Genomic DNA, 25,415 nt, shown 5'->3' with positions numbered 1-25,415 from the left:
GAGTGCCGCACGATCTCGACACCACTCATCCGCTTGCTTTCGTTACCAAAAAGCCCGACGCTAAGGTGCGATATCACTGCGCATATGGCAAATTTCCATAAAACGAAATTTGCTTCCATTGAAAATAAAAGAGATCGACAAGTGTGCTTTGAAATAGTTAATATTTTATTGCGGTGTTACTGAATTATAATAGACTTATATATGTTGTAGGTGACGGAAGATGACTTAATCAACTACGTGGCGAACAATATGACGTATCAGTACAAGCTTCGTGCTGGTGTCATATTTCTGGAAAAATTTCCATATACAGGATCTGGGAAAATTTCGAGGAAAGAAGTGAAAGCAATGGCAAAGAAACTAACTGGCCAAGTTAAACAAATGTAGTTCAGATGAAAGTACTTTCTTAATCGAGAATTAATACTTGATTTTTAGTTTAAAAACTAAAGTAGGTATTGATCGATATAAGAATACAGATTCTGATGTTAGGTTCTTGTTAAGTAAATAATAATATAGTTTATACCAATATACATAATTTCAAGTTAGAAGTAAGGTCATTATCAAGCAAATTATAAATAAACGGGAAATGTAATGTCAAAGAGAAAAAACAAGATTAAAAATTATCAAAATGACACAGAGTTCGCGTTACTTATTTATTCCCTGAATAAAATCCGCATGTTATAGAAGTTACTATATTTATTATCAATATTACTTTTTGATACGGCGGCTGTGCTTGCGAATACGCTATCACGATATGAATTTCCTTGCAAAGGTACTTAACGAAAGTTTTAATGTCTTGTTTCTTAATGTAAAAAAAGTATGAAACACAATACAATTTGTAAATATGAATAATTTCAACTTAACTAGTTACATCATGAATGACTATTAGTGTCCGAAAGTTTTTATCTTAGGAAATAGATTCGGAAATAAATCGCGTTATGTCTGTCAAATAAAAAAACGAATAAAACGTCTTTTCGAAGCTCAACTTTCGCGTATAACTTTTTTACTATCTATGTTATACAAAGCAAAATTCAACTGCGCAATTTCTTATGTAATACATAATGAGATGCAAGCACGAAACCTTGATGACGTTTATATAAGTATTATAATTTTAATTGTAACGTAGTATCTAACGTCTCTAATCGTAGTTCTTAAAATTGCAGTTCTAAGATTTATATAGAGTGCAATTATAAGTATACAATATACGTAGTCATTAATAATTATAACATATGACTAGTGTATGGCGTTGTCATTTTATTTTCACACAGTATAGACTGTATATGTAGAGTAAAGCTATCATCGCGTCATGCCACTTTAGATCAGACAATAATACCGGATCACTTGGCATTTTATTGTGATAAATATTATATTTTATGCTAAATAACAAATATCCTTAGAGTTGTATTTATGTTTTCTTCATGAAAGCTTTCTTGATCATTATTTGTTTTTTCTTTGGCGAGAATAAGATGACACATACATGTGATTACAGTTTATTAAGCCAAAAAAACCGGAAAGACAAATATCGTGTTTACAGTTTTTTTTATCACATTTAACATAACTTTTTTTTCGAACACGCATCTCGTAGTTGTCAGTTTTTTTCGTCGATGGAGTTCTGACATTTCATGCTGAGTGTTAGTTTTCCATTATTGCAGTATTCAAATTGGTATTTAGATATATATATGAAACACGCATGAAATGCGGATTACAAATGTCGGATAACAATTGAAAGAGAAACAGTGGTGCGCGCAATTTGTATTATTCCGTCTTGTGTGCAAATGCATACAATGACGAACAATTTACGTTATGTAACAAACACTGCTCTCGTAATCAATTTCCACATATAACATTCGTTTACAAATAAATAAAATATAGGTTTCTGAATTACAAGTTTGGAGATCACGGCCACTTTTCGAGGAAGTTCCATGACATTTCATGTTGACTCATAGGTTTTGCATTATTGATGCATGCGTAAGCGCGATCTATGTCAATATCTCAACTGTCTATAAGTGAGCTGTGATAAAATGTCTCCTAAAAAAAGAAAATTCTCGATACTGGTTCTAGCAATAATAATCATCATTTTGCATTACAAATTTAAGAAGTATCTATATGTGCACTTTGCACAAAAAAAGAAAGATTGTGTATTCTGCAATAAATCGATAAAATTATGTTTGACAAAATAATTATTGTCGAGGGAACTTACAGTCGCAATTTTCTTTTCTAACTTCTAATTTTTCTTCGATATCTTTACCATGAATTAAATACACGGTCACTGTTTCTTCGGCACCAAAAAACGTTTTAAATGTGTACAAGTATAAAAGCTAAACATATGTACATATCGAATACATATACACATGTATAAAAGCAAGCGTAATTATTTTGTGCGCATCAAAATGTATAATACTAAAAAAATTGTGGAACATTCTAATATTATTTACGATAATATAAAAAATATTAAAATTACAGAATTGGAGAAATTCAAGACAAAAGAGTGAGCAAATTGTGAAGAACAAATGATAATCAGTAATAAATGTATATTTATCGCATACGAATAAATAATCGCACTATATGTAATAATTACTTTACGTGATGTTTCTACTTAATAACTTAAGTTATTAATTTATACTAAGCAAATAACATTTTTTATGTTTGAATCAAAAATAAAAGCGATGTTACTAATATAACGAGAAGTTTTTAAAAATATATATATATATATATATATTCATCTACTACAGATAGTATATATTATATATTTATCTACTACATAGAGAAAAAAAAGACAAATAAATTTAAATGTAATTAAAAGACAAATTATATGAAAATATTAGTTTTTTTATATAATTTTTTTTTTTTTTAATTTCAGTAAACTTTTTGTTTCAAAGACACATTGTATATGTATAAATTTAATCTCACAATTTTTGCGTGAAACTTTGAAACGTTTTTCAAAAATTTCTTTGTATAAGTTAAAAAAAAAAAAACAATTTGAAACGTACTCACACAAGCAAAAAGTCTTAATAACGATTGTTAAGGATCAATATCACAACGATTACTGTCTGCGATGCATAGTAAAATTGTATAGTTACCCGATTATTATGAATCAGCACTATTTCTGTAGGCTATAAGTCACATCGAGAAACTTGTAATACAGAGATATATCACCGTGTACGTCGGAAGTAAGTATTTGTAAGGTAACTGTCACGAAATAGTGACAGTTGCTTTGTGACCGCGATCATACGAGCATCGCGCTCATAAAAGAGTCCCTAGGTAATGTGACAGTTTTCATCATTGCGCACATAAAATCTCTTTGTTCGTTGTGACGTTTGGAATTTCAAAACTTTCGAACAATTATTATTAATAGTTTTTTTTTTTACATAAATCAATTACGTTCTAAACTTATCTGAAAATTGTGCATTGTGCTACACACAAGCTTCAAAGAAACGTGCAGTTGCATCCGCACGTTGTTTTAAATACATCTTTTAATGCCGCATATGCCAATTTCAATACCGCACTACCAGTATCACACGTTAACATCAAAGAAAACAAAACATTGTTTAACAATAGCAATGTTTCTTGATTTTCTCATTACACAAGGTGTTTGGAAGATAGCTCGCAATATTTCGGAAAGTGATTGGGGATCCAAAAAGAAAGAAAAACTTTATAGGTACAAAAATACATCGTTTCCGAGTTATAGGAAACGATGTATTTTTCGATTAACGATGTATAAATTCACATTTACATCCGCTTCGGCATACCTCTATTTTTTCTTTATTTAATTTTTCAATTCTTATTTTGTATTTCTCACTTTTTTCAATCTTTTGTTATTTGTAAAAACGATTACGTTATATTTAAAATCAAGGATAAACATAAACAAGTATTTAAATCAAAGTAAATATGATGTTCAAAATGACCACCTTCAGCACGCATGCAGGCTTTTATTCTTCTATCAAAATAAAGTTATTTGTGTTAAACGACAATAAAATAAATTATGATTATTATGATTATGATTATGAGAAGTAAATTACAATTTTTTATTATAAAAGCGGCTATAATTCAAACCAACTTATTTCTGAATCTACGTTTATAAAGTTTTTTGTTCTTCTTTTTGAATTCCCAACCACTTCTGAAAATATTGCGAGCAATTTTTCAGACATCCTGTATAAAAAATATTACTTGTAAATTTACGGGGAGAGGTAACAGCTGTAATATATCATATACATAATGTCACGATTGTGCAGTTCTTCGTTTAGTAAATAAGTGATCTAGAAAATAACGGAGCTCACTTTAACACATAAATTAAATGCATTTGTTATATGCACATAGGATATAATCTATAATTATCTCTAAACGATCATTATTGATGTATTATTTGTGATACAGTAATACAGATTTAAGCGACGACGTGCGTTTTGATCACACAAGGAATATCATTGAGAACCAATCACCGCGATTCTGATTTCTATTCCACACGGTTGTGGAAGTGAAACACATGGTAAATAAAACACACATGACCTTTTTACATGTTTACAAGAACAAAAATGTGTCTACAAACAAGAGTTAAATGCATATTGTATCTGATTTTAACACAAAATCAGATACGTGTCTTAAGCTATACGTCATTATTGTTGTGTATTTATTTAATTAAACAATTATCCAACAAACTGAATATCGGATTAACAGCAATGAGTTATTCTAATTTTTGGCAGGAATCACGCGAGTTTACCGTGGAGAATAATGTGTATATAGGACCGGTGGTTAATTACACAAGTGTTTATAAAAACGTTGGACATATGATATGGGATAAACTTAATAGCTACAGAAATAAAATTGCACATGTAAGTCCATTTCTCTCATAATTTCTATTTGCTATCACAAAACGAATAAACGATATTATTGTTGCAACGGTTTTTTAAAAGTTTCCGATAAATTAAAAATAATCGTTTCTAGATACGAATCAAGCATACGATATAGATTTTTGAATTGATTTGTAATTCGACTTATCATGTCTGTATTAGACCGCTCGGCCAACCTAGCTTCGACTATCATGTCTGTATTAATTTATACATTTAAAAAACCTATTTTGTATGTAAACATTCAGCGGCTTTACACTTTTTTATTTCGCTAGTACAACTGAGAACGAGGCGTACGACCTATACATTTTCCATATTTCTACTAACATTGCAGTTGGACGCGCGTACGGAAGATACGGTCAGCTATGAGGAACTGCAAATTAAAACTGTGAAATGCGCGTTGTGGTTGAAACAGCAAGGTATTGGACACGACGACGTTGTCAGCGTATGCAGCAACAACCATTTTAATTCAATCGTGCCGTGCTTATCGGCGACTTATGTTGCTGCAATCTTTAACACACTGAACGAAGACATGGATTTGCGTCAGTATAATATACTTACAAAAACAATAAGTGAGAAATTTAATCGCAAAAAGTAAAAAAACAGTTCTTGTATGCCGCAATTTATTTTCAGCAACCGCATTGCATTGCATAAAACTGATTAAGCCCAAGGTGATCTTCTGCACCGCGAAGCCTTTGGATGTAATTCGTAAAGCGCTAAAAGAGACAAATTACAACATCAAAGTAGTAGTTTTCGACGATAATTCCGACGCGTTTTCGTTCTCTGATATCTTGAACGGTTACAACGACGCGGAAGTAGCAAATTTTCGATATGTCGAGCACGACAGCTTGAAAAAAACTGCGTGCATTTTGCACTCGTCCGGCACCACGGGAATGCCAAAAGGAGTCGAATTGTCCAATTACACTTTGTTGAACTTGGCTTCGGACAACACCATAGACATGAACAACTTAGTGACGCTTTGGTTCTCGTCTCTTTATTGGATCAGCGGAGTATTTCTGAATTTGAGAGCAGTCGCGCACGGCGCCAAAGTGCTTCTGTACCCGGTATTCGACGAGGAAATGACATGCGTGTTGATCGAAAAGTTTAAGGTGAGAGAAATTAGAAGAGTGGCGAAAAATAACGACGCTTGAGAATAAATACTTCATGTTTTCTTGACGTTTTCTTACTTGTGAAAGATGTTTTTTTGAGAACTGAGTATAGTTGTCTTGCTGCAAGCAATATATTACTAACAGAACCAAAAAGATATTAATGATTTCTGATTACAAACTAAGAATCGATAATTTGGTAGTCCTTATAGTTATTGAATCGTATTTTCAAGAAGCAACACTATTATGTTGTTTAACAGTGCGTCTGTCACACAAAGTAATTGACGTATTTTCGAAGAGTCTTTAAAAAATTTTATTATTTTATAATTGCATCACACGCATCGCGACGTTTAAATGTTAGTCATAAACCACATATATTCACAGTATAAAACATACACTTTTGCGGTGCAAAGTACACATTACATCAATAATTATATAAGTATGATAGTTGCAAAACAATAAACAATAATTTTTGTTATTATTGCTTCAGGTAAACGTAATATTTTTAAGCACGAGTATGATGAGTCGATTTCTTAAGGCCGGTTATGTAAAGAACTATTCATTATCGTCTTTGAAAGTTATACTTGTCGGTGGTGCGATTCTTAANCCGAGTGTGCAGGAGGATCTAAAAACTCTGTTACCGCACGTCAATATAATTCAAGCCTACGGTATATCATTCAAATCAACTATTAGCGGTGTGTGTAATGCGATGTGTCTGACGTTGCAAATTGTCACGTTGTCTTTTACGTTCTATAGGTATGACGGAGCTCGGTGGAATCGCGACGGTGCAAAAGCCCTATCACAAGAGCGGATCCTCCGGCGTGGTGACCAATAATGTGCAACTAAAGATCGTGGATCCGGACACTGGTAAGGTTCTGGATCCGAATCAGTCGGGTGAGATTTGGATAAAGTCGGCAAACATGATGAACGGCTATTACAATAATCCTGAAGAAACGAAGAAAACGATTGACAAGGACGGTGAGGAAAATTAAGTAATACAAATCACTTGTATAAGAGAAATATCTGATAAAAGTACACTGACTCGTTCCGCGTAAGTAGAAGTGTTTTTTTAACACGATAATTTCTTTTCAAACGACCGACAAGAGTCGAAAACCAATGGAACGAAGAAAAACACTTCCTTTTTGTTTCGCGCGAAAGATTCAGAGCCAGATAAGTCGTACGTAATTACATTAATATTGATTTAACTAATAATCCGTACTAATACTTGTTCCAGGATGGTTGCACACAGGCGACATCGCGTACGTCGATGAGGACGGAGAACTGTTTATTTGGGACAGAATAAAAGAGCTCATGAAGTATAGAGGTTATCAAATCTCACCCAGTGAAATCGAAGCGGTATTACATACTCATCCAGCGGTGTGCGAAGTCGCGGTAGTTGGAGTGCCGCACGAAATAGACAACGACCGACCGCTTGCTTTCGTTACCAAAAAGCCTGGCGTCAAGGTGCGATATCACTGCGCGTATGGCAACTCTAGAGAAATTGAAAGTTACTTACATTGCAAATAAATAAGATCGCAAATATACTGTAAATATTCAAGTCGTGCGGTGTTGTTGGATAATGATAGTTCTGCATACATGTTGTAGGTGTCGGAGCAGGAGTTGTTCGATCACGTGGCGAACAACATGATGGATCAGTACAAACTTCGTGCTGGTGTTATATTCCTGGACAATTTTCCATACACGGGGTCTGGAAAAATTTCGAAAAAAGAATTGAGAGCGATGGCTAAAAAACTAGTTGCAGGCTGACAAGTTGAAAAAATCTAATTAACATAAAAGTAAATTCATTAGTACAGTAATATTCATATATTCGCGAGATAAACATGCGCTGGCGATAAAACAATAAGAAAAATAATAAAAAATCGATTTTCACGGTGAAATTTTGCACTGTGTAATGCCATACATGTGCTTAGAAGTTTCTTTTTCTATTTTGCTCTCTTTTTTTTCGCGGAATTAATATATATGAAGGATTTACTGTACAATGAATTATAGCGAACTTTCGTATAACGGTGCAGGATTGTACAGATTCAAAACGATATGGTGTTAAAAAGTTTTCTTGTTTACATCACAAAACGTTCTTGTTACTCGAGAGCCATGACAAACAAGTACAAACTCGATGTCATGCATCTTACGTTATCTTTTCTTTGTTATAGTTTAAATTATCAATAAGTAAGTAGATAAAACCAAAGTATAAATAGATTAGGTAGAGGAAAGAAGTTCTCTTTACGCGCGTATTACTTGACAAGAATATTGAACTTTATCTCTTCTTTTATTACTGTCTTTACTATGCAGTATTCATTTTAACGCTCACCGATGCGTTAAAGAAAAAATATTTGTTTTCTAGTTTCTTTTTTATTTATTCTCTTTTTATTTATTCTCAGAGTTTTAATTCGAGCTATTTACAGCTTTAACATAGATATATTTGTACAGAAGAATAAACAATTACAAGAACGATTACGAGATTTAATGGAGTTCTGATAAAAAAAACGATTGTGCCGTTGGAGAAAAAGCTCTCAGAATTATCTTAAAGTACTTTAGTTTGACAAGTGGTCTTGCTCATTTAACCATGACTGTATGAACAAATCTAATGTTTCTAGGAACAATTACGTGCTATTTAAAAAACTTAGATTTTATTTTATTTAAACAAACAATTGTTTATAGTTGCAAATCTAAACGACAATTTTACACAGCACGTTTTAATTTAAGAATATCTTTTGGATGTTTAGTAAAAGTTGAATATCCAGAAGATGTATTCAGCGAACAGTCGTTGAGTCTTTATATGAAAAATCTTAAGATTAGTAATTTGCTTTCACTCGTACTATATGAGAAACTTGACGAGAATGTGAAAAAATTTAAACTGCAATTCTGCGCGCAAATCGCCGTCTTTTTGACGACAATTGTCCGTTTTCGACAGATTATATTCTGAAAAAAAAAAACTATCTGCGGAGTTACGGTTCGCGAATTGCGTGCAATTCTCGAATGAGAATTCAGTGCGCACGGTGCACGATTTTCTTGTGTTTTGAGAGTACCTCTTTCCACGTTTATTGAACACAAAAACAATACAACAGATAAGTGCATAATCTTACCGGGCAATTTTGATCAGCTCGTCAGATGTTATTTATTACGCAATAACGCGCCGGGCGAATTGTTCGCGATTGCTCGATATAGTTACGCTCTGTATCACTTTCCGCAGAAAACCGTAGTACATCACGCACCTTGCTTACGGATCGTCTACCATAACGAGACACTGGCGCAGAATTGCATTTTACGTGAAAGTAACATCTCACACCAGTCCCGTGTAAACAACACTTTTGCGTTTTATTCACATGTTTGCTTGAAGTTGTAAAAAAATTTGATGAACACAACATAAATGAATGTTACTACACTGTTGTAAAGTTATTAAAAATAAAATGCATCTAAACAAAAAATATTATTGTAAAGCATATTGTAGAAATAAAATTAATCTTTCGCACATTTTCACTTTATGTTCCGATCTGAGTGATGACTCGGTCGAAAATTCCAGCAATTTGTGTAAAACCATGAGATCTACGTGGCTCGATTCGTTTGCAGAATAAAAACTGTGAACAGCGTGTAATTGTTTTGTTGAAAATTATAAAGAAATTTTCTATATTCAAGTTCTTTGCGTGTATCTTTAGTTTTTCGTTTCGGCGTGTGCGCGAGTGTGCTTCTCTGTACGAAGAAGTCCGGCACGAGTGCGGATTTTGTGAATGAAGTGAAATATGTGTAGTCTTATGAAATAATCGTTCAAATTTGATTGGTGCTCTCATGATGTAAAGTAACCGAGAGCCGTAACTGAAATCGGCGCTAAGATCGACAGCTCGTTGGGTGAAAGCCGACCGAGTCAGCATGCTCGCTTTAGTCGGCACTCGGATCCAGAAGATTGTGCACGGATTTCCGACTAAAGTCGGAACAAAAAGATTACGGAGGATAAAGTTGAATATTGTATTAAGGTATTTATTTGGAGCCAAAATTAATAAGATCAGTTAAGACTAAAATTTCATCACAGCTTTGTTTCATTTTTTCTTTTGCTTTTGGCAAAACTTTCGTTTCAATTACATTGTATATCTACACATTTCATTTGATAATTTGTGCGTGACGTTAGTATTCTTGAACAATTTCTTTGTACACTTTAGAAAACGATTTGAAAATTACCGAAGAGCCATAACAAATTGATTATTAAGAATTGATCGTTCATTATCACTTGTGTAACTTGTATGATATAGATTATGTGAGTCAGCATTATTTCTCTTTAGATCATAGTTCACCTAGGGAATCTTTGTAATAGAGAGATGCATCACTTTGAATTATCTGCCTGAAGATTATTGCAAGATAGCGACAGTTGTTTTCTGACCGCTTCCGTACGAACATTGTTACAAGAGTCATTTAAAAAATCAACAGGTAATGAAACAGTTTTTATTCTTGCGCACATGAAGTATCTTTATTCGTTGTGACGTTTGTCTTGACGTTGATTTCTAAAATTTCGAACAATTATTATTATTGGATTTTTTTTCATAAATCAATTACGTTTATAAAAGTTACCTACAAACTATAACTATATACAAGCATCAAATTTTAAGCCTCGATGAGAAACTTGCAGTTGCAATGTGTCAAAACGCCGCACATGTCAATTTCGATAATGCACAACTATAATATCACGCGTCAACGACAGATAAAACAGCACATAATTATTTTATTTTCATTATCAGATAATACGCTCTTTTGTAAATTTACGAAAAGATAACAGCTGTAATATATAGTATACATATTGTCACAATCGAGTAGTACTTCAATAAAACACAGAGAGATCAAATAACGGAGTTTTCTGGTAACTCATTTTAACTAATATTAGTTACGAGTCCTAACTTATATTTGTGCGTGATATTATTTATATTAAAACTTATATTCCAAAAATTATATTGTAGGTTTTAAAAGTTTTACATTATTACTGTAGATTTTGTGCAAAATATCCGGTATCATTGTCGATATAATGTCGTTGCTATTGACATTATTTAGTTTTGTTGCAATCGATCTCTGTCGCTCAGCCTTATGATATGTTCCGCGCAATTTTTCGAAAAGACAGAATTATATCTGAATTAAAACGTATTTGTTTTTTCTAAGATACTCACTCTTAAAAAAATTGTGTCTAAGAAATGTCTATATGCAATAGGAAAGTAAATTTACAGCTTCGTGAAATTTTCAAATAAATATTAACGTTGAGAAGCTCTTGGATTTGGTCTTTCTCAGTGGCAGTATATATCACAAATTAAGATAAGCTTTGCATCAGTGTCTGGATGTGAAGGTTTATAAGGAACTTTTTCTTGAAATCACAGAAAACAAACTCTATTGAGAAAGAATATAATATGTTCCATCCGAAAAACACTGATGAAGGATCGAAACGTATGGCAACAATAAATAGCATCGGTTAAATTACAAACGACATCTTGCATTGCTTCGTATTTGCCCTCTCAACGTTAATATTTATTTGAAAATGTCTATGCTATTCGAACATGTGTTAAATATCTTGTTTGATTGTATCTTGTTACACTTCGCTGTCGGCTTGTTGCGTAAAATTTGAAACGAGATACTACTATGTTTTTTTTTTTAACCTTTTGACTGCGTAAAGCGCCTTTAGGCGCTCGATGAGAGATGAGTTGCATTCGGATACATCACTCGTGTATATTTTATCTTTATTGCTTATTAGATATAAAACAAAAATAGAAATGACGCTCGTGTCTACACAAGTGGTGTTTCCGAACGTGACGATGCGTAAAGTATCGCTCGATTGGCGCGTTTTTCTTTCTGAGCGTCCCGCAGTCAAGAGGTTAATGCAACGTAATTCTCCACATACAACGTTATCACTTGAGATAAAAATGATCTTAAACAGTTGCGTAAATGTATTTGCTATATATACGTAGGATACAATCTGGACTCCGAGTGGTCGTCATTCAATTATTATTCGCGATAAAGTAAAACTGCTTTAAGTGCTCTTTGCTCACGCAAGCTTCTGTTATTTGTAGACCACCTGCGATTCTGCTTTCAATTACAAATAGTTGTAAAAGTAAACTACATGGTAAGTGAAAAACATGATTTTTCTATATGTTTAAAAACGCGAAATAACTACACGTTTTAGTGTAAACATGTTAGAGACAAAAAAAAATACCTGTCTTATTAACAAGTCACCTTTGTTGTTGTATTTATTTAATTAAAAACTTAATCAACAAAATTTTGACACATAACAACAATAGTACGCGTTTACAACTCGCAGATTGCAGCCTTTTTGACGACAATACAAAGACAATCACATTTATTTTAATTTTTGCCAGGAATCTCGCAGTTTTATCGTGGAAAATAATGTCTATAAAGGACCGGTGGTTAATTACACAAGTACCTATAAAAACATCGGACACTTGATATGGGATAAACTTACTAGCCATGGGAATAAAATCGCACATGTGAGTTTATTTCTCTTATAATTTCGATTTGATATTTTGCATGTAGACATCCAGCAACACTTTTATTGATTTTCTTATTAGTTCCCTTGTACAGTTAAATATTAACAAAAGCCGCGTACAATCTGTACAAAACTTACATATTTCTAATATTATTAATATTATAATATAATATTATTACAGTTGGACGCGCGTACGGAAGAAACGGTCACTTATAAAGAACTGCAAGTCAAAACTGTGAAATGCGCGTTGTGGTTGAAACAACAAGGAATCGGACGCGACGATGTGGTCAGCGTATGCAGCAACAATCACTTTAATTCAATCGTGCCGTGCTTATCAGCGACTTACGTTGCTGCGATCTTTAACACAATGAATGAAGACATGGATTTATGTGAGACATTGATTTGTACATTATACTTACGAGACAGTTGTGAAATGTAAAAACCATTACTTTACGTGTTAGGTATATACTGCAATGTATTTTTAGCTACCGCATTGCATTGCATAAAACTGGTTAAGCCGAAGGCAATCTTTTGCACTGCGAAGCCTTTGGATGTAATTCGTAAAGTGCTAAAAGAGACAAATTACAACATCAAGGTAGTAGTTTTCGACGATAATTCCGACGCGTTTTCGTTCTCTGATATCTTGAACGGTTACAACGACGCGGAAGTAGCAAATTTTCGATATGTCGAGCACGACAGCTTGAAAAAAACTGCGTGCATTTTGTACTCGTCCGGTACCACGGGAATGCCGAAGGGAGTCGAATTGTCCAATTACACTTTGGTAAACTTGGCTTTCGAGGAGTCCGTTGACGTAAACGAGGTAATGCTTTGGTTCTCGTCTCTTTATTGGATCAGCGGAGTGTTTCTGAATTTGGCAGCAATCGTGCATGGCGGTAAAGTGCTTTTGTACCCGATATTCGACGAAGAAATGACGTGCATGTTGATCGAAAAATTCAAGGTAAGAGCAATGAAAAAGGTGACAAGAGATAATGACGATAAACTAAATAACTTTATCTTTTATAAAACAAATATGTTTGCGGTATCATACTACGTAAATAATTCTGTGTTCGACATTTACAAAATAACAAATATAATCATTATTATTATATTTTTTAGGTGCACACGATTGTTTTAAGCACCAGTATGGTCAGTCGATTTCTTAAGGCTGGATACGTAAAAAATTACTCACTACCGACTTTGAAAATTCTTTATGTCGGCGGCGCGATTCTCAAGTCGAGTATGCAGGAAAATCTGAAGAATTTGTTACCGCACGTCGAGATACTTCAAGCTTACGGTATATCGTTTAAAGATATGTGAAACGCGTGTCTGTCATCGCAAATTATCATGGTGTATTTTATATTTTTATAGGTATGACAGAAGTCGGAATTGCGACGCTGCAAAAGTCGAAGCACAAGAGCGGATCTTCCGGTACGGTAGTCAATAATATGCAACTAAAGATAGTGGATCCGGACACTGGTAAGATTCTGGGTCCGAATCAATCGGGTGAAATATGGTTGAAGACGACAAACATGATGAACGGCTATTACAATAATCCTGAAGAGACAAAAAAAATAATTGACAAGGACGGTAAGGAAAATTAAGACACATAGATGATCTTTGTAAGAGACAGATTTGGTAACTATACACTGTTTGACATTAACTTGTTCCGCGTATAAGATGGAGTTACCTTGTAACGTTATTTCATTCCAAAGCGAACGACTGGACAAGTAAAACAACAGTAGAAGAAATACCTTCTTCTTTTCTCGCGCGGAAAGATTCGAATCAGTGTACGCAATTTAAATTATTATATACTTTAACTAATTATAATATAAAAATTATAATTTAAGTAATTATAATGTAACTAAGTAATAGTCTGTACTTAAAGTCCGTACTAAAACTTGTTTCAGGATGGCTGCACTCAGGCGACATCGGGTACGTCGATGATGATGGAGAACTGTTTATTTGGGACAGATTAAAAGAGCTCATGAAATACAGAGGCTATCAAATCTCACCTGGGGAAATCGAGGCGGTATTAAGTACACATCCAGCGGTGTATGAAGTCGCGGTAGTGGGAGTGCCGCACGAATTAGACAACGATCATCCGCTTGCTTTTGTTACCAAAAAGCCCGGCGCCAAGGTGCGATATCATTGCACATTCTTGCGGTGTTGCTGGATGATGATAGACTTGTGTTTGTATACATGTTGTAGGTGACAGAGCAGGAATTAATCGATTACGTGGCGAACAATATGATGGATCAGTATAAACTTCGTGGTGGTGTCGTATTCTTGGAAAGTTTTTCATATACAGGATCTGGGAAAATTGCAAGAAAACATTTGAGAGCTATGGCTAAGACACTAGCTGTAAAGTAACAAAGTAAAAAAAATCCTAGTAAAATGTAATTAATTTCTTAATCGAGAATTAATACTTGATTTTTAATTTAAAAAATAATGTAGAAACTGGCCAAAATAAGAATCCAGACATTGATGTTTGGTTGTTTGTATTAATATATTTTATATGAATTTGCAACGTTTTCGAAGTTTTCAATCTAGGAATAAAGGGATAAAGTTGCTTTACCAAGCAACCTAGAAATAAATGATAAATACATAAACAAAAAATGTCAAAGAGAAAAAGGAAGATTAAAAGAAAAAATGCAACTCAGATCTCGTTACTTATTTAATCCCTGAATTCCTTAATCCGCATATTATAAAAGTTACATTATATTTATTGATCAATATTATTTAACCTTTTCGATACATTTGCTTGCAAATGCGCTATCGCGGGACACTCTCAACGCAGACGTACTTATTAAATTACACCTCGGGGGAACGTAACTTTTATTATCTCGTCCCGTAATGGCGTGTGATCCGCGTGTATGTAAAAATAATACAAACACAAGACAATCAGTAACCATGGACATTGTTACTGAGGCACTTTGCTCTATCAAAAAAAAAAAAAAAAAAATGAAATTGTGAAATTTTACCGAGTGATCAGTCACCGTTCAAATCAAGAATATATTTAAAGAGAGCGATGGTAATAATGAATATAAAAACAATTGGTTAACAAAAATATTGTTATTGATTACATAATTATAGAAAAATAGAAACAATTAAATTGAAATAAAATAGCAATGTAAACAACAGAAAATACATATATTATACTTTCATACATATTTTTTTTTGTTTTTAGTAAAACTCGTTTCAAACTTTTGTAAGTTTTTCGAAGCTTTCTTTGCACAAAGTAGAAAACAATTTAAAAAGTACTGAATAGTCTAACAAACAATTGTTAAAAATTGATTTGTTAATATCTGAACGATTACTATATGACATGTACTAAAATTGTATGATCTCTGATTAAATAAATCAGCACTATTTCTTTAGACCAAAGTTTACTTCAAAAACTTGTAATAGAGAAATATAGACGCTGTGTACGTCTGAAGTATTTGTAAGATAATTATCAGAAAATAATTACAGGTTCTTTGTGATCGCGTTCATACAAACATCGTTATAAAAATCGTTAAAAATATCACTAAGTAATGGAACAATTTTTGTCATCGCTCACGTAAAATATCTTTATTCTCGCTGTGACGTTTGCGATATCAAAACTTTTGAAACAGTTATTATTATTGGTATTTTTTTTCATAAACCACTTACGTTCTAAATTTTACTTACCTACAAACTATATATTCTGTATCCATCAGGTGCAAACGTCAACGACACTTAAATATGTTCTAAGGCCACACATGTCGATTCCGATAATGCAAGATTAATATCGCACGTTACCAATAGGTAAAAATAGCACATGTTTGTCTTTTTCTCATTATGTATCAAAAATACAAAATACGCTTTTGTAAATTTATGGAAAGATAAGAACTGTAATACACGGTATACATACTGCCATAAACAAACAACACTTTATTCAGTAAAACAAGTGATCTGCAAAATAAGAGTTTTTTGGTAATTTATTTTAACGCATACATAAGTCTTAACTTATATTTGTGTGTGTGATATTTGTTTATATCAAAACACTTGTATTTCTAAAATCGAGTTTGTGCAACAAATCCGGTATCACTGTCGCTATAATGTCGTTACTATTGGCAGCATACAGTTATGTAGAAATTGGTTTATTTCGCTCAGTATGATGTATAGTTCTCGCAGTCTTTTGAAAAGCCAAGACTTTACTTCTAAAACGTGTTTGTTTTCTGAGATACTTCTAAAAGAAATGTGTCTGAAAAGTATTCATAACTGTATTGAGAAAATATTACAAAAATATATAAAAACGTGGATACTGGTTGTTTGCAGCAAACACGGATGTTAATGTGTATAGTTGTAATATTAGTTTATTGAAACAAAGTCGTATAAAACGTTTTTGATTTTCGGATTAGGTCTTTTTCAATATATTGAATTTATGTAGTAGTGATCATCACATAGGTGTCAAACTTTAAGTTCATGATGTAGGAACAAAAACTTGACCATCACTTCACAAAATAACAAAGCGACTGAGAAAGAAAATATTTGCTACGATTGTTACATCTTGCTGAGTCATTTGACTTCAGCTTGTTGCGTAAAACTTAGCAAGAGACATTAACGTGTTACTTAAAATGTATACTTTATGTACGACATTAACGTGCTGCTTAAAATGTATCATTATAATTCATGTATACTGATACATTTCAAGTATCATTATACTTCATGTGTTCTGATACATTTCAAATAACACGTTAATGTCATACATGTATATTAATGTCATACATGTATATTAATGTCATACATGTATATTAATGTCATACATGTATATTAATGTCATACATGAAGTATATATTTTAACTAACTCGTTAATGTCTCTCGTCAAGTTTAACGCAACAAGTTGAAGTCTAATGACTCTCAGCAAGGTATAACACTAGTAGCAAATATTTTCTTTCTCAATCGCTTTGTTATTTTGTAAAATTGTGGTCAAATATTTGTTGAAGTCAACTGACTCAGCAAGATGTATACATGAAGTATACATGAAATATACTGATACATTTCAAGAAACACGTTAATGTTATACATGTATATCTAAAGACTACAAAAATAAAACAAGTAGTTCTCTGCAATAGCTTACAATAACTGCTATAATACTACTGTAAAAAATTTTAAAGATTAAAATTTATATGAAGCCATAACTGCCAATAAAACTGTTTTACTGTACTTGACGTTAGTGTTATGTCTAAGATGCAAATGTTTATTGATCTCAGCTGGGATAATGTATTTGCTATATGCACATAGAATACAATCTATTTTCTAAGTGATCATTATTATGATTTATTATGTGTGATAAAGTAATAATGTTTCAGGTGACGTTGTGCTATTTGCTCACGCAGGAATCTTCTATATTTTCTTTAAGAAACACATGTGATTCTGATTGCTTCTTCAAATAGTTGTTAAAGTAAACTCCATGGTAAGTAAGAAACATAATTTTTGTTTCCATGTTTGAAAGCATGAAAGAAATACACAACTTAGAAACAAAGTAAGATAACTATCTCAATTGTAAGCCAACTTTTTGTTGTCTATTTATTTAATTGAACAGTTATCCAATAACCTTCCAGCAGCAATTGTACGCGATTGCAATCTACGAAGTACAATTTGCAAATTGCAGCTTTTTCGACAACAATACAAAGAAAATAAAAGTATTTATCTTATCGACAGGAATCTCGCAATTTTACTGTGGAAAATAATGTCTATAAAGGACCGGTGGTTAATTACACAGGTACCTATAAAAGCATCGGACACTTGATATGGGATAAACTTACTAGCCATGGGAATAAAATCGCACATGTGAGTCTATTTCTCTCATAATTTCAATTTAATATTTTTCCATGTAGACATCCAGCAACACATTTAATTGATTTTCTTATTATTTTCCTTGTACAGTTTAATATAAAAAAACCCGCGTACAATCTGTACAAAATTTACATATTTCTAATATTATTGCAGGTGGACGCGCGTACGGAAGAAACGGTCACTTATAAAGAACTGCAAATCAAAACCGTGAAATGCGCGTTGTGGTTGAAACAACAAGGAATCGGACGCGACGATGTCGTCGGTTTATGCAGCAACAATCACTTAGATTCTATCGTGCCGTTCTTATCAGCGACTTACGTTGCTGCAATCTTCAATCCAATGCACGACAACGTAAATCTATGTGAGACATTGATTTGTACATTATAGTTATGAGACACTCGCAAAATGTAAATACCATTACTTTACGTGTTGTATATCGCAACTTATTTTCAGCAACCGCATTGCATTACATAAAACTGACCAAGCCGAAGGCGATCTTTTGCACTGCGAAACCTTTGGATGTAATTCGTAAAGCGCTGAAAGAGACAAACTACAACATCAAAATAGTAGTTTTCGACGACAATTCTGATGAGTTTTCGTTTTCTGATATCTTAAACAGTTACAGCAACGCGGAGATATCAAATTTCCGACGCGTCGAAACTTTTGACTTGAAGAAAACTGGGTGCATTTTGTACACGTCCGGCACCACGGGAATGCCGAAAAGAGTCGAAGTGTCCAATTACGTTGTGATAGACTGGGCTACCGCGGACATCATGAACATAAGAAACAATACGGTGTTGTGGTACTCGTGTCTTTTTTGGATGACTGGAGTGCGTTTCAATTTGGAAACGATCGTTCATGGCCGCGAAGTGCTTCTATACCCGGTATTTGACGAGGAAATGACATGCGTGTTGATCGAAAAGTACAAGGTAAAAACAATGAGAAAAGTGACAAGAAATAAGGACGCTAGATTAAATACCTTTATCTTTCTCCAGAATCTTGATTTCATTTTTGACGGTAAAACTTTTTATAAGACTACGAAACTTGACTCATATTTGTAGAAGACGTTCTGTGTAAAAATGATCAAACTTTCTCACTACAAACAAGTTAACAATGACTATAATAAAACAAAAATAGCTATTAATACTTCACGATTACAAAAATGGAAATTAGTAATTTGTCAGATTCTTATATGTAAGTTGGTATTTTTAAGTAGCACTACAACGTTGTTTAAAATTTTAGTTAAATAAACTTTAGTATTTTATATATTTTTCATAATGCATGCATTGCAATGTTTAGATGTTAAAGTGTAGAGTCATAAACAATATAAAACACAAGTATGTTTGCGGTATCCCACTACGTAAATAATTTTTTTTATGACATTCACAAGACAACAATTATTAATAATTATTATCAATAATTTTTTAGGTTAACAACATTTTCTTAAGCACGAGTATGATGAGTCGATGGTTTAAGGCCGGTTATATAAAGAACTATTCATTATCGTCTTTGAAAGTTATATTTGCCGGTGGGGCGACTCTAAAGCCGAGTGTGCAAGAGAATCTGAAGAATCTGTTACCGCACGTCAATATACTTCAGATCTACGGTATGTTGTTCCGGTACGGTATGTTGTATGATAATTGAATCGAATAGAAATACGTTAAATAAAATACGTGTCTGTAGTCGCGAAGTATCATGGTGTATCTTATACTTTTATAGGTACGACAGAATTTGGTGCTATAACGGTGCAAAATTCGAAGCACAAAAATGGATCCTCCGGCGTGGTGACCAATAATGTGCAACTAAAAATTGTGGATTCGGACACCGGCACGATTCTGGGTCCGAATCAGTCGGGTGAGATATGGGTAAAGAAAATAAACATGATGACCGGCTATTACAATAATCTTGAAAAGATAAACGAAACGATTGAAAAAGACGGTAAGAAAATTTAAAAAAGATTAACTTTGTAAAAGTAAAATTTAGTAAAAGTGTACCATTTGGCACTAAATCGTTTTGCGTATAAGAGTTCTTAATTAACACACTGTATTTTGTTTCGAAGCGAACGACTGCCAACATTCGAAAAACAAGAGTAGAAAAAATGCTTTTTTTTTTTCGCGCGAAAATTATTGTATTATTTAGTGATAATAAAATATTTAACTAAATAATAATTTGCATTTGTCATCCGTAATATAAAATTTTTTCCAGGATGGATGCACACAGGTGACATCGGTTACGTTGATGACGACGGGGAATTGTTTGTTTGCGATAGAATAAAAGACATCTTACAATACAGATGCATTCCCATCTTACCTAGTGAAATTGAGGAAGTATTAAGTACACATCCGGCAGTGAACGAAGTCGCGGTAGTGGGAGTGCCGCATGAAACAGACAACGATCATCCGCTTGCTTTTGTTACCGTAAACCCCGACGCTAAGGTGTAATATTATTGCAAGAATAGAATGAATTTAAACAAATACAATTACTAACATTACAAATAAATGAGATCACAAATATATTTTGAATAATTAATGTTTGCGGTATTGCTAGAAAATGATAGATTTGTATTTGTGAAAATGTGTTGTAGGTGACGGAACAAGAATTAATCGATCACGTGGCGAACAACATGATGGATGAGTACAAGCTTCGTGCTGGTGTTGTATTTATAAAAAATTTTCCATATACGGAATCTGGGAAAATTTCGAAGAAAGACTTGAGAGCAATGGCTAAGAAATTAGCTGTAAACTGAAAAATTAAAAAAACTCTTTAATTTAAAGTAAAATTAATTTTTTCATTGAGAAGTAACACTTAGTTTTGAATGTGAACAGTTATGTAGGAAGTAACAGTAATACGAATCGAGTCACTGGTGGTGGCTGTTATTAAATAGTTTCTAATATATGAATGTGCGACGGTTCGTTTTACGTATTAAGGTATTATCAAGCAAATTAAAGTAAATAAATAAACGGTGATTGCAAAAAATACAAATGTTAAAAAAAAAAGATTAAAATAAAAATAAACAATACAATTTAAAGAATTGAAGTTGTAATTGAAAATTTCACATGAAAAATGTGTGAGTACGTTTATCCATATGTGTACACATGTGTATACACAGGCATATTTTCCGCACAACATCCTGCGAACGGCTCTTCACTGACAATTTACATTCATTTAATCTGAAAAAGATTATAGAGCCTGAGATGATTTTCATTTAATCACTTTAATAAACAATACAAATTTTGTTACTTATTTAATACTTAAGTTAATTAATCCGCAAGTTAGAGAAGTCAAGTAATATTTGAGACTCAACATTACTTAATGAATTAATTTATAAACTCAGTAATCACGTTATATTGTTATTTTTTGTTTTTTCAAGAATATATTTGAAGAGAGCGATGCTACTAATGGATATCGAAACAATTTTTAGACAAAATAATTGTTATCGATTAAATAATTATGAAAAAATAGAAACAATTAAATTAAAATAAAATAACAATGTAAACAACAGAAAATACATATATTATAATTCCATACATGTTTTTTTTGTTTTTAGTAAAAAACTCGTTTCAAATACATTGTATATATATATTTCTTTTATCTGATACTTTATGCGTCATTTTTCTAAAGTTTTCGAAGCTTTCTTTGCACAAGGTAAAAAACAATTTTTAAAGTAGTAAAATTGTATGATCTCTGATTAAATAAATCAGCACTATTTCTTTAGACCAAAGTTCACTTCGAGAAACCACTTGTATTAGAGAAATATATCGCTATGTACGTCTGAAGTATTTGTAAGATAATTATCAGAAAATAATCACAGGTTCTTTGTGTTTGCGTTCATACAAGCATCGTTATAAGAATCGTTAAAAATGTCACTAAGTAATGGAACAATTTTTGTCATCGCTCACGTAAAATATCTTCATTCTCGCTGTGACGTTTGCGATATCAAAACTTTTGAAACAATTATTATTATTAGTGATTTTGTTACATAAATTACTTACGTTCTAAATTTTACTTAACTACACCCTATATATTGTGTATCCAAGCATCAGGTGCAAGCGTCAACGACACTTAAATATGTTCTAACGCCACACATGTCGATTCCGATAATGCACGATTAATATCGCAAGTTACCAATAGGTAAAAATAGCACATGTTTGTCTTTTTCTCAGTATGTATCAGATAATACGCTTTTGTAAAGTTAGGGAAAGATAAGAGCTGTAATACATGGGCTGCGTTTAAGGAGCGCGCTTTCAGTGCTGTTGCATCATTCTATCTTTATTGCATATTATATGTTAAACAAAGATAGAATGACGTAATAGCGCTGATAGCGTGCTCTCCGAACGCAGCCATAGTATATATACTGGCATGAACAAGCAGCATTTTATTCAGTAAAACAAGTGATCTGTAAAATAAGAGAGCTCTTTGGTAATTCATTTTAAAGCGTATATTGGTCTTAACTTATATTTGTGTGAGTATATTTTTTTATATCAAAACACTTGTATTTCGAAAATCGAGTTTGTGCAACATATCCGATATCAGTGTCGCTATAATGTCGTTACTATTGGCAGCATATAGTTATGTTACAATCGGTTTATTTCGCTCAGTATGATGTATAGTGCTCGCAGTTTTTTGAAAAGCCAAGACTTCACTTCTAAAACGTGTTTGTTTTTTGAGATACTCCTAAAAGAAATGTGTCTGAAAAGTATTCATAACTGTATTAAGAAAATATTTTAAAAATATATAAGAACGTTGATAATGGTTGTTTGAAGCAAACACGGATGTTGATGTGTGTAGTTGTAATATTAGTTTATTGAAACAAAGTCGTATAAAACGTTTTCGACCTACGGATTAGGTCTTTTTCAATATATTGAATCTATGTAGTAGTGATCATCACATAGGTGTCAAACTACAAGTTCATGATGTAGGAACAAAAACTTGACCACCACTTTACAAAATAACAAAGCGACTGAGAAAGAAAATATTTGCTACGATTGTTACATCTTGCTGAGTCATTTGACTTCAACTTGTTGCGTTAAACTTGACGAGAGACATTAACGAGTTAGTTAAAATATATACTTCATGTATGACATAAATATACATGTATGACATTAACGTGCTACTTAAAATGTATTATTATAATTCATGTATACTGATACATTTCAAGTAACACGTGTCTCGCGCCAAGTTTCACTCAACAAGCTAAAGTCAACTGACTCAGCAAAATATATACTAAAGTATACATGAAATATACTGATACATTTCAAGTAACACGTTAATGTTATACATGTATATTTAAAGACTACAAAACTAAACCAGCTCTGCAATAGCTTACAATACCTGCTATAATACTTCTGTTTTAAAGATTAAAATTTATATGAAGCAATAACTGTCAATAAAAGTGTTTTACTGTACTTGACGTTAGTGTTATCTCTGACATGCAAATGTTTATTGAACACAGCTGGGATAATGTATTTGCACTCTATCAAGTAATCTATTTCTGTATGCACATAGAATATAATCTATTTTTTAAGTGATTATTATTATGATTTATTATGTGTGATAAAGTGATAATGTTTTAGGTGACAACGTGTTATTTGCACACGCAGGAATCTTTTATATTTTATTTAAGAAACTCTTGCGATTCTGACTGCTATTTCAAATAGTTGTAAAAATAAACTCCATGGTAAGTAAGAAACATGATTTTTTTTATATGTTTGAAAACACGAAATAAATACACAACTTAGAAACAAAGTAAGATAACTATCTCAATCGTAAATCATCTTTTTGTTGTCTATTTATTTAATTGAACAGTTATCCAATAAACTTCCAGCAGCAATTGTACGCGATTGTAATCTACGAAATACAATTCGCAGATTGCAGCCTTTTTGACAACAATACAAAGAATATAAAAGTATTTACCTTTTCGACAGGAAGCTCGCATTTTTACTGTGGAAAATAATGTCTATAAAGGACCAGTGGTTAATTACACAAGTACCTATAAAAGCATCGGACACTTGATATGGGATAAACTTACTAGCCATGGGAATAAAATTGCACATGTGAGTCTATTTCTCTCATAATTTCAATTTGATATTTTTCCATGTAGACATCCAGCAACACTTTTGATTGATTTTCTTATTATTTTCCTTGTGCAGTTTAATATCAAGAAACCCGCGTACAATCTGTACAAAATTTACATATTTCTAATATTATTGCAGTTGGACGCGCGTACGGAAGAAACGGTCACTTATAAAGAATTGCAAGTCAAAACTGTGAAATGCGCGTTGTGGTTGAAACAACAAGGAATCGGACGCGACGATGTCGTCAGCGTATGCAGCAACAATCACTTAGATTCTATCGTGCCGTGCTTATCAGCGGCTTACGTTGCTGCAATCTTCAATCCAATAAACGAAGACATAAATTTGTGTGAGACATTGATCTGTACATTATGACACGCTCGCGAAATATAAATACCATTACTTTACGTGTTGTATATCGCAATTTATTTTCAGCAACCGTATTGCATTACATAAATTTGACCAGACCGAAGGCGATTTTCTGCACTAAGAAACCTTTGGTTGAAATTCGTAAAGCGTTGAAGGAGACTAACTATAACATCAAAGTGGTAGTTTTCGACGAAAATTCCAACGAGTTATCGTTCTCCGATATCCTGAACAGGTACAGCGACGCGGAAGTGGCGAATTTTCAATATGTCGAACATGGCTTAAAGAAAACTGCGTGCATTCTACTCTCGTCCGGTACCACGGGAATGCCAAAAGGAGTCGAATTGTCCAATAACACTTTGTTAGACTGGGCTTTCGAGGACATCATGAACATAAAAAACGAGGCGACGCTTTGGTTCTCGCCTCTGTTTTGGATCAGTGGAGTGTGTTTGAATTTGGGAACGATCGTGCATGGTCGCAAAGTGCTTCTATACCCGGTATTTGACGAGGAAATGACATGCGTGTTGATCGAAAAGTACAAGGTAAAAACAATGAAAAAAGTGACAAGAAATACGGACGCTAGATTAAATACCTTTATCTTTCTCCAGAATCTTGACTTCATTTTCGACGGTAAAACTTTTTATAAGACTACGAAACTTGACTCATATTTGTAGAAGACGTTCTGTGTAAAAATGATCAAACTTTCTCACTACAAACAAGT

General features: G+C 32.9%; 4 protein-coding genes and 1 long non-coding RNA gene across 7 annotated transcripts; all 5 read left to right on the top strand.

Annotated features, from left to right (window-relative positions):
* The first annotated feature begins 3,102 nt into the window (after positions 1-3,102).
* LOC109857990 (4-coumarate--CoA ligase 1-like) lies at positions 3,103-9,661 on the top strand. Of its 2 annotated transcripts, XM_020434822.1 has the most exons (9): positions 3,103-3,258; positions 4,372-4,483; positions 4,698-4,826; positions 5,176-5,383; positions 5,475-5,950; positions 6,438-6,615; positions 6,704-6,925; positions 7,182-7,411; positions 7,553-9,661. In XM_020434822.1, the coding sequence occupies exons 2-9, from the start codon at positions 4,481-4,483 to the stop codon at positions 7,712-7,714; spliced, it is 1,608 nt and encodes a 535-aa protein (XP_020290411.1). In that variant the 5' UTR covers positions 3,103-3,258; positions 4,372-4,480; the 3' UTR covers positions 7,715-9,661. The 2 variants fall into 2 exon arrangements, with proteins under 2 accessions (XP_020290411.1, XP_020290412.1); XM_020434823.1 differs by lacking the exons at positions 3,103-3,258; positions 4,372-4,483; positions 4,698-4,826 and adding an exon at positions 5,007-5,037.
* A 168-nt stretch (positions 9,662-9,829) lies between these two features.
* On the top strand, positions 9,830-15,096 carry LOC109857991 (4-coumarate--CoA ligase 1-like). Of its 2 annotated transcripts, XM_020434825.1 has the most exons (10): positions 9,830-9,936; positions 10,240-10,384; positions 12,004-12,056; positions 12,310-12,438; positions 12,619-12,826; positions 12,923-13,395; positions 13,554-13,731; positions 13,806-14,024; positions 14,345-14,574; positions 14,646-15,096. In XM_020434825.1, the coding sequence occupies exons 3-10, from the start codon at positions 12,054-12,056 to the stop codon at positions 14,805-14,807; spliced, it is 1,602 nt and encodes a 533-aa protein (XP_020290414.1). In that variant the 5' UTR covers positions 9,830-9,936; positions 10,240-10,384; positions 12,004-12,053; the 3' UTR covers positions 14,808-15,096. The 2 variants fall into 2 exon arrangements, with proteins under 2 accessions (XP_020290414.1, XP_020290415.1); XM_020434826.1 differs by lacking the exons at positions 9,830-9,936; positions 10,240-10,384 and adding an exon at positions 10,769-10,811.
* Positions 15,097-17,238: 2,142 nt separating this feature from the next.
* Positions 17,239-21,266, top strand: LOC109858004 (4-coumarate--CoA ligase 1-like). The gene is made up of 9 exons (XM_020434861.1): positions 17,239-17,326; positions 17,771-17,874; positions 18,123-18,251; positions 18,411-18,618; positions 18,711-19,186; positions 19,686-19,863; positions 19,977-20,195; positions 20,463-20,692; positions 20,842-21,266. Exons 2-9 carry the CDS (start codon positions 17,872-17,874, stop codon positions 21,001-21,003), a joined length of 1,605 nt encoding a protein of 534 aa, XP_020290450.1. The 5' UTR covers positions 17,239-17,326; positions 17,771-17,871; the 3' UTR covers positions 21,004-21,266.
* A 1,274-nt stretch (positions 21,267-22,540) lies between these two features.
* On the top strand, positions 22,541-24,332 carry LOC109858008. Its single transcript, XR_002250563.1, has 3 exons — positions 22,541-22,719; positions 23,831-23,934; positions 24,182-24,332. It is a non-coding gene; the product is annotated as an uncharacterized LOC109858008 (long non-coding RNA).
* A 131-nt stretch (positions 24,333-24,463) lies between these two features.
* On the top strand, positions 24,464-25,408 carry LOC109858009 (luciferin 4-monooxygenase-like; the record flags this gene model as incomplete). The annotated part of the gene is made up of 2 exons (XM_020434867.1): positions 24,464-24,677; positions 24,764-25,408. Coding segments are annotated over 2 exons (819 nt in total), but the record flags the coding sequence as incomplete, so codon positions are not given.
* Positions 25,409-25,415: the final 7 nt, after the last annotated feature.

The sequence above is a fragment of the Pseudomyrmex gracilis genome, unplaced genomic scaffold (genome assembly GCF_002006095.1).
Source record: "Pseudomyrmex gracilis isolate BER0280 unplaced genomic scaffold, ASM200609v1 scaffold_180, whole genome shotgun sequence".
NCBI lineage: Eukaryota > Metazoa > Arthropoda > Insecta > Hymenoptera > Formicidae > Pseudomyrmex > Pseudomyrmex gracilis.
This window is presented reverse-complemented; position numbering and strand designations above follow the sequence as displayed.

Excerpts from the sequence above, each read along its gene's own strand:
- LOC109857991 (XM_020434825.1), top strand. Across the intron at positions 12,439-12,618 it reads ATGGGAATAAAATCGCACAT|TTGGACGCGCGTACGGAAGA; the intron begins GTGAGTTTATTT and ends ATATTATTACAG. Across the intron at positions 13,732-13,805 it reads CGAGATACTTCAAGCTTACG|GTATGACAGAAGTCGGAATT; the intron begins GTATATCGTTTA and ends ATATTTTTATAG.
- LOC109858004 (XM_020434861.1), top strand. Across the intron at positions 18,619-18,710 it reads GCACGACAACGTAAATCTAT|CAACCGCATTGCATTACATA; the intron begins GTGAGACATTGA and ends ACTTATTTTCAG. Across the intron at positions 19,187-19,685 it reads TGTTGATCGAAAAGTACAAG|GTTAACAACATTTTCTTAAG; the intron begins GTAAAAACAATG and ends ATAATTTTTTAG.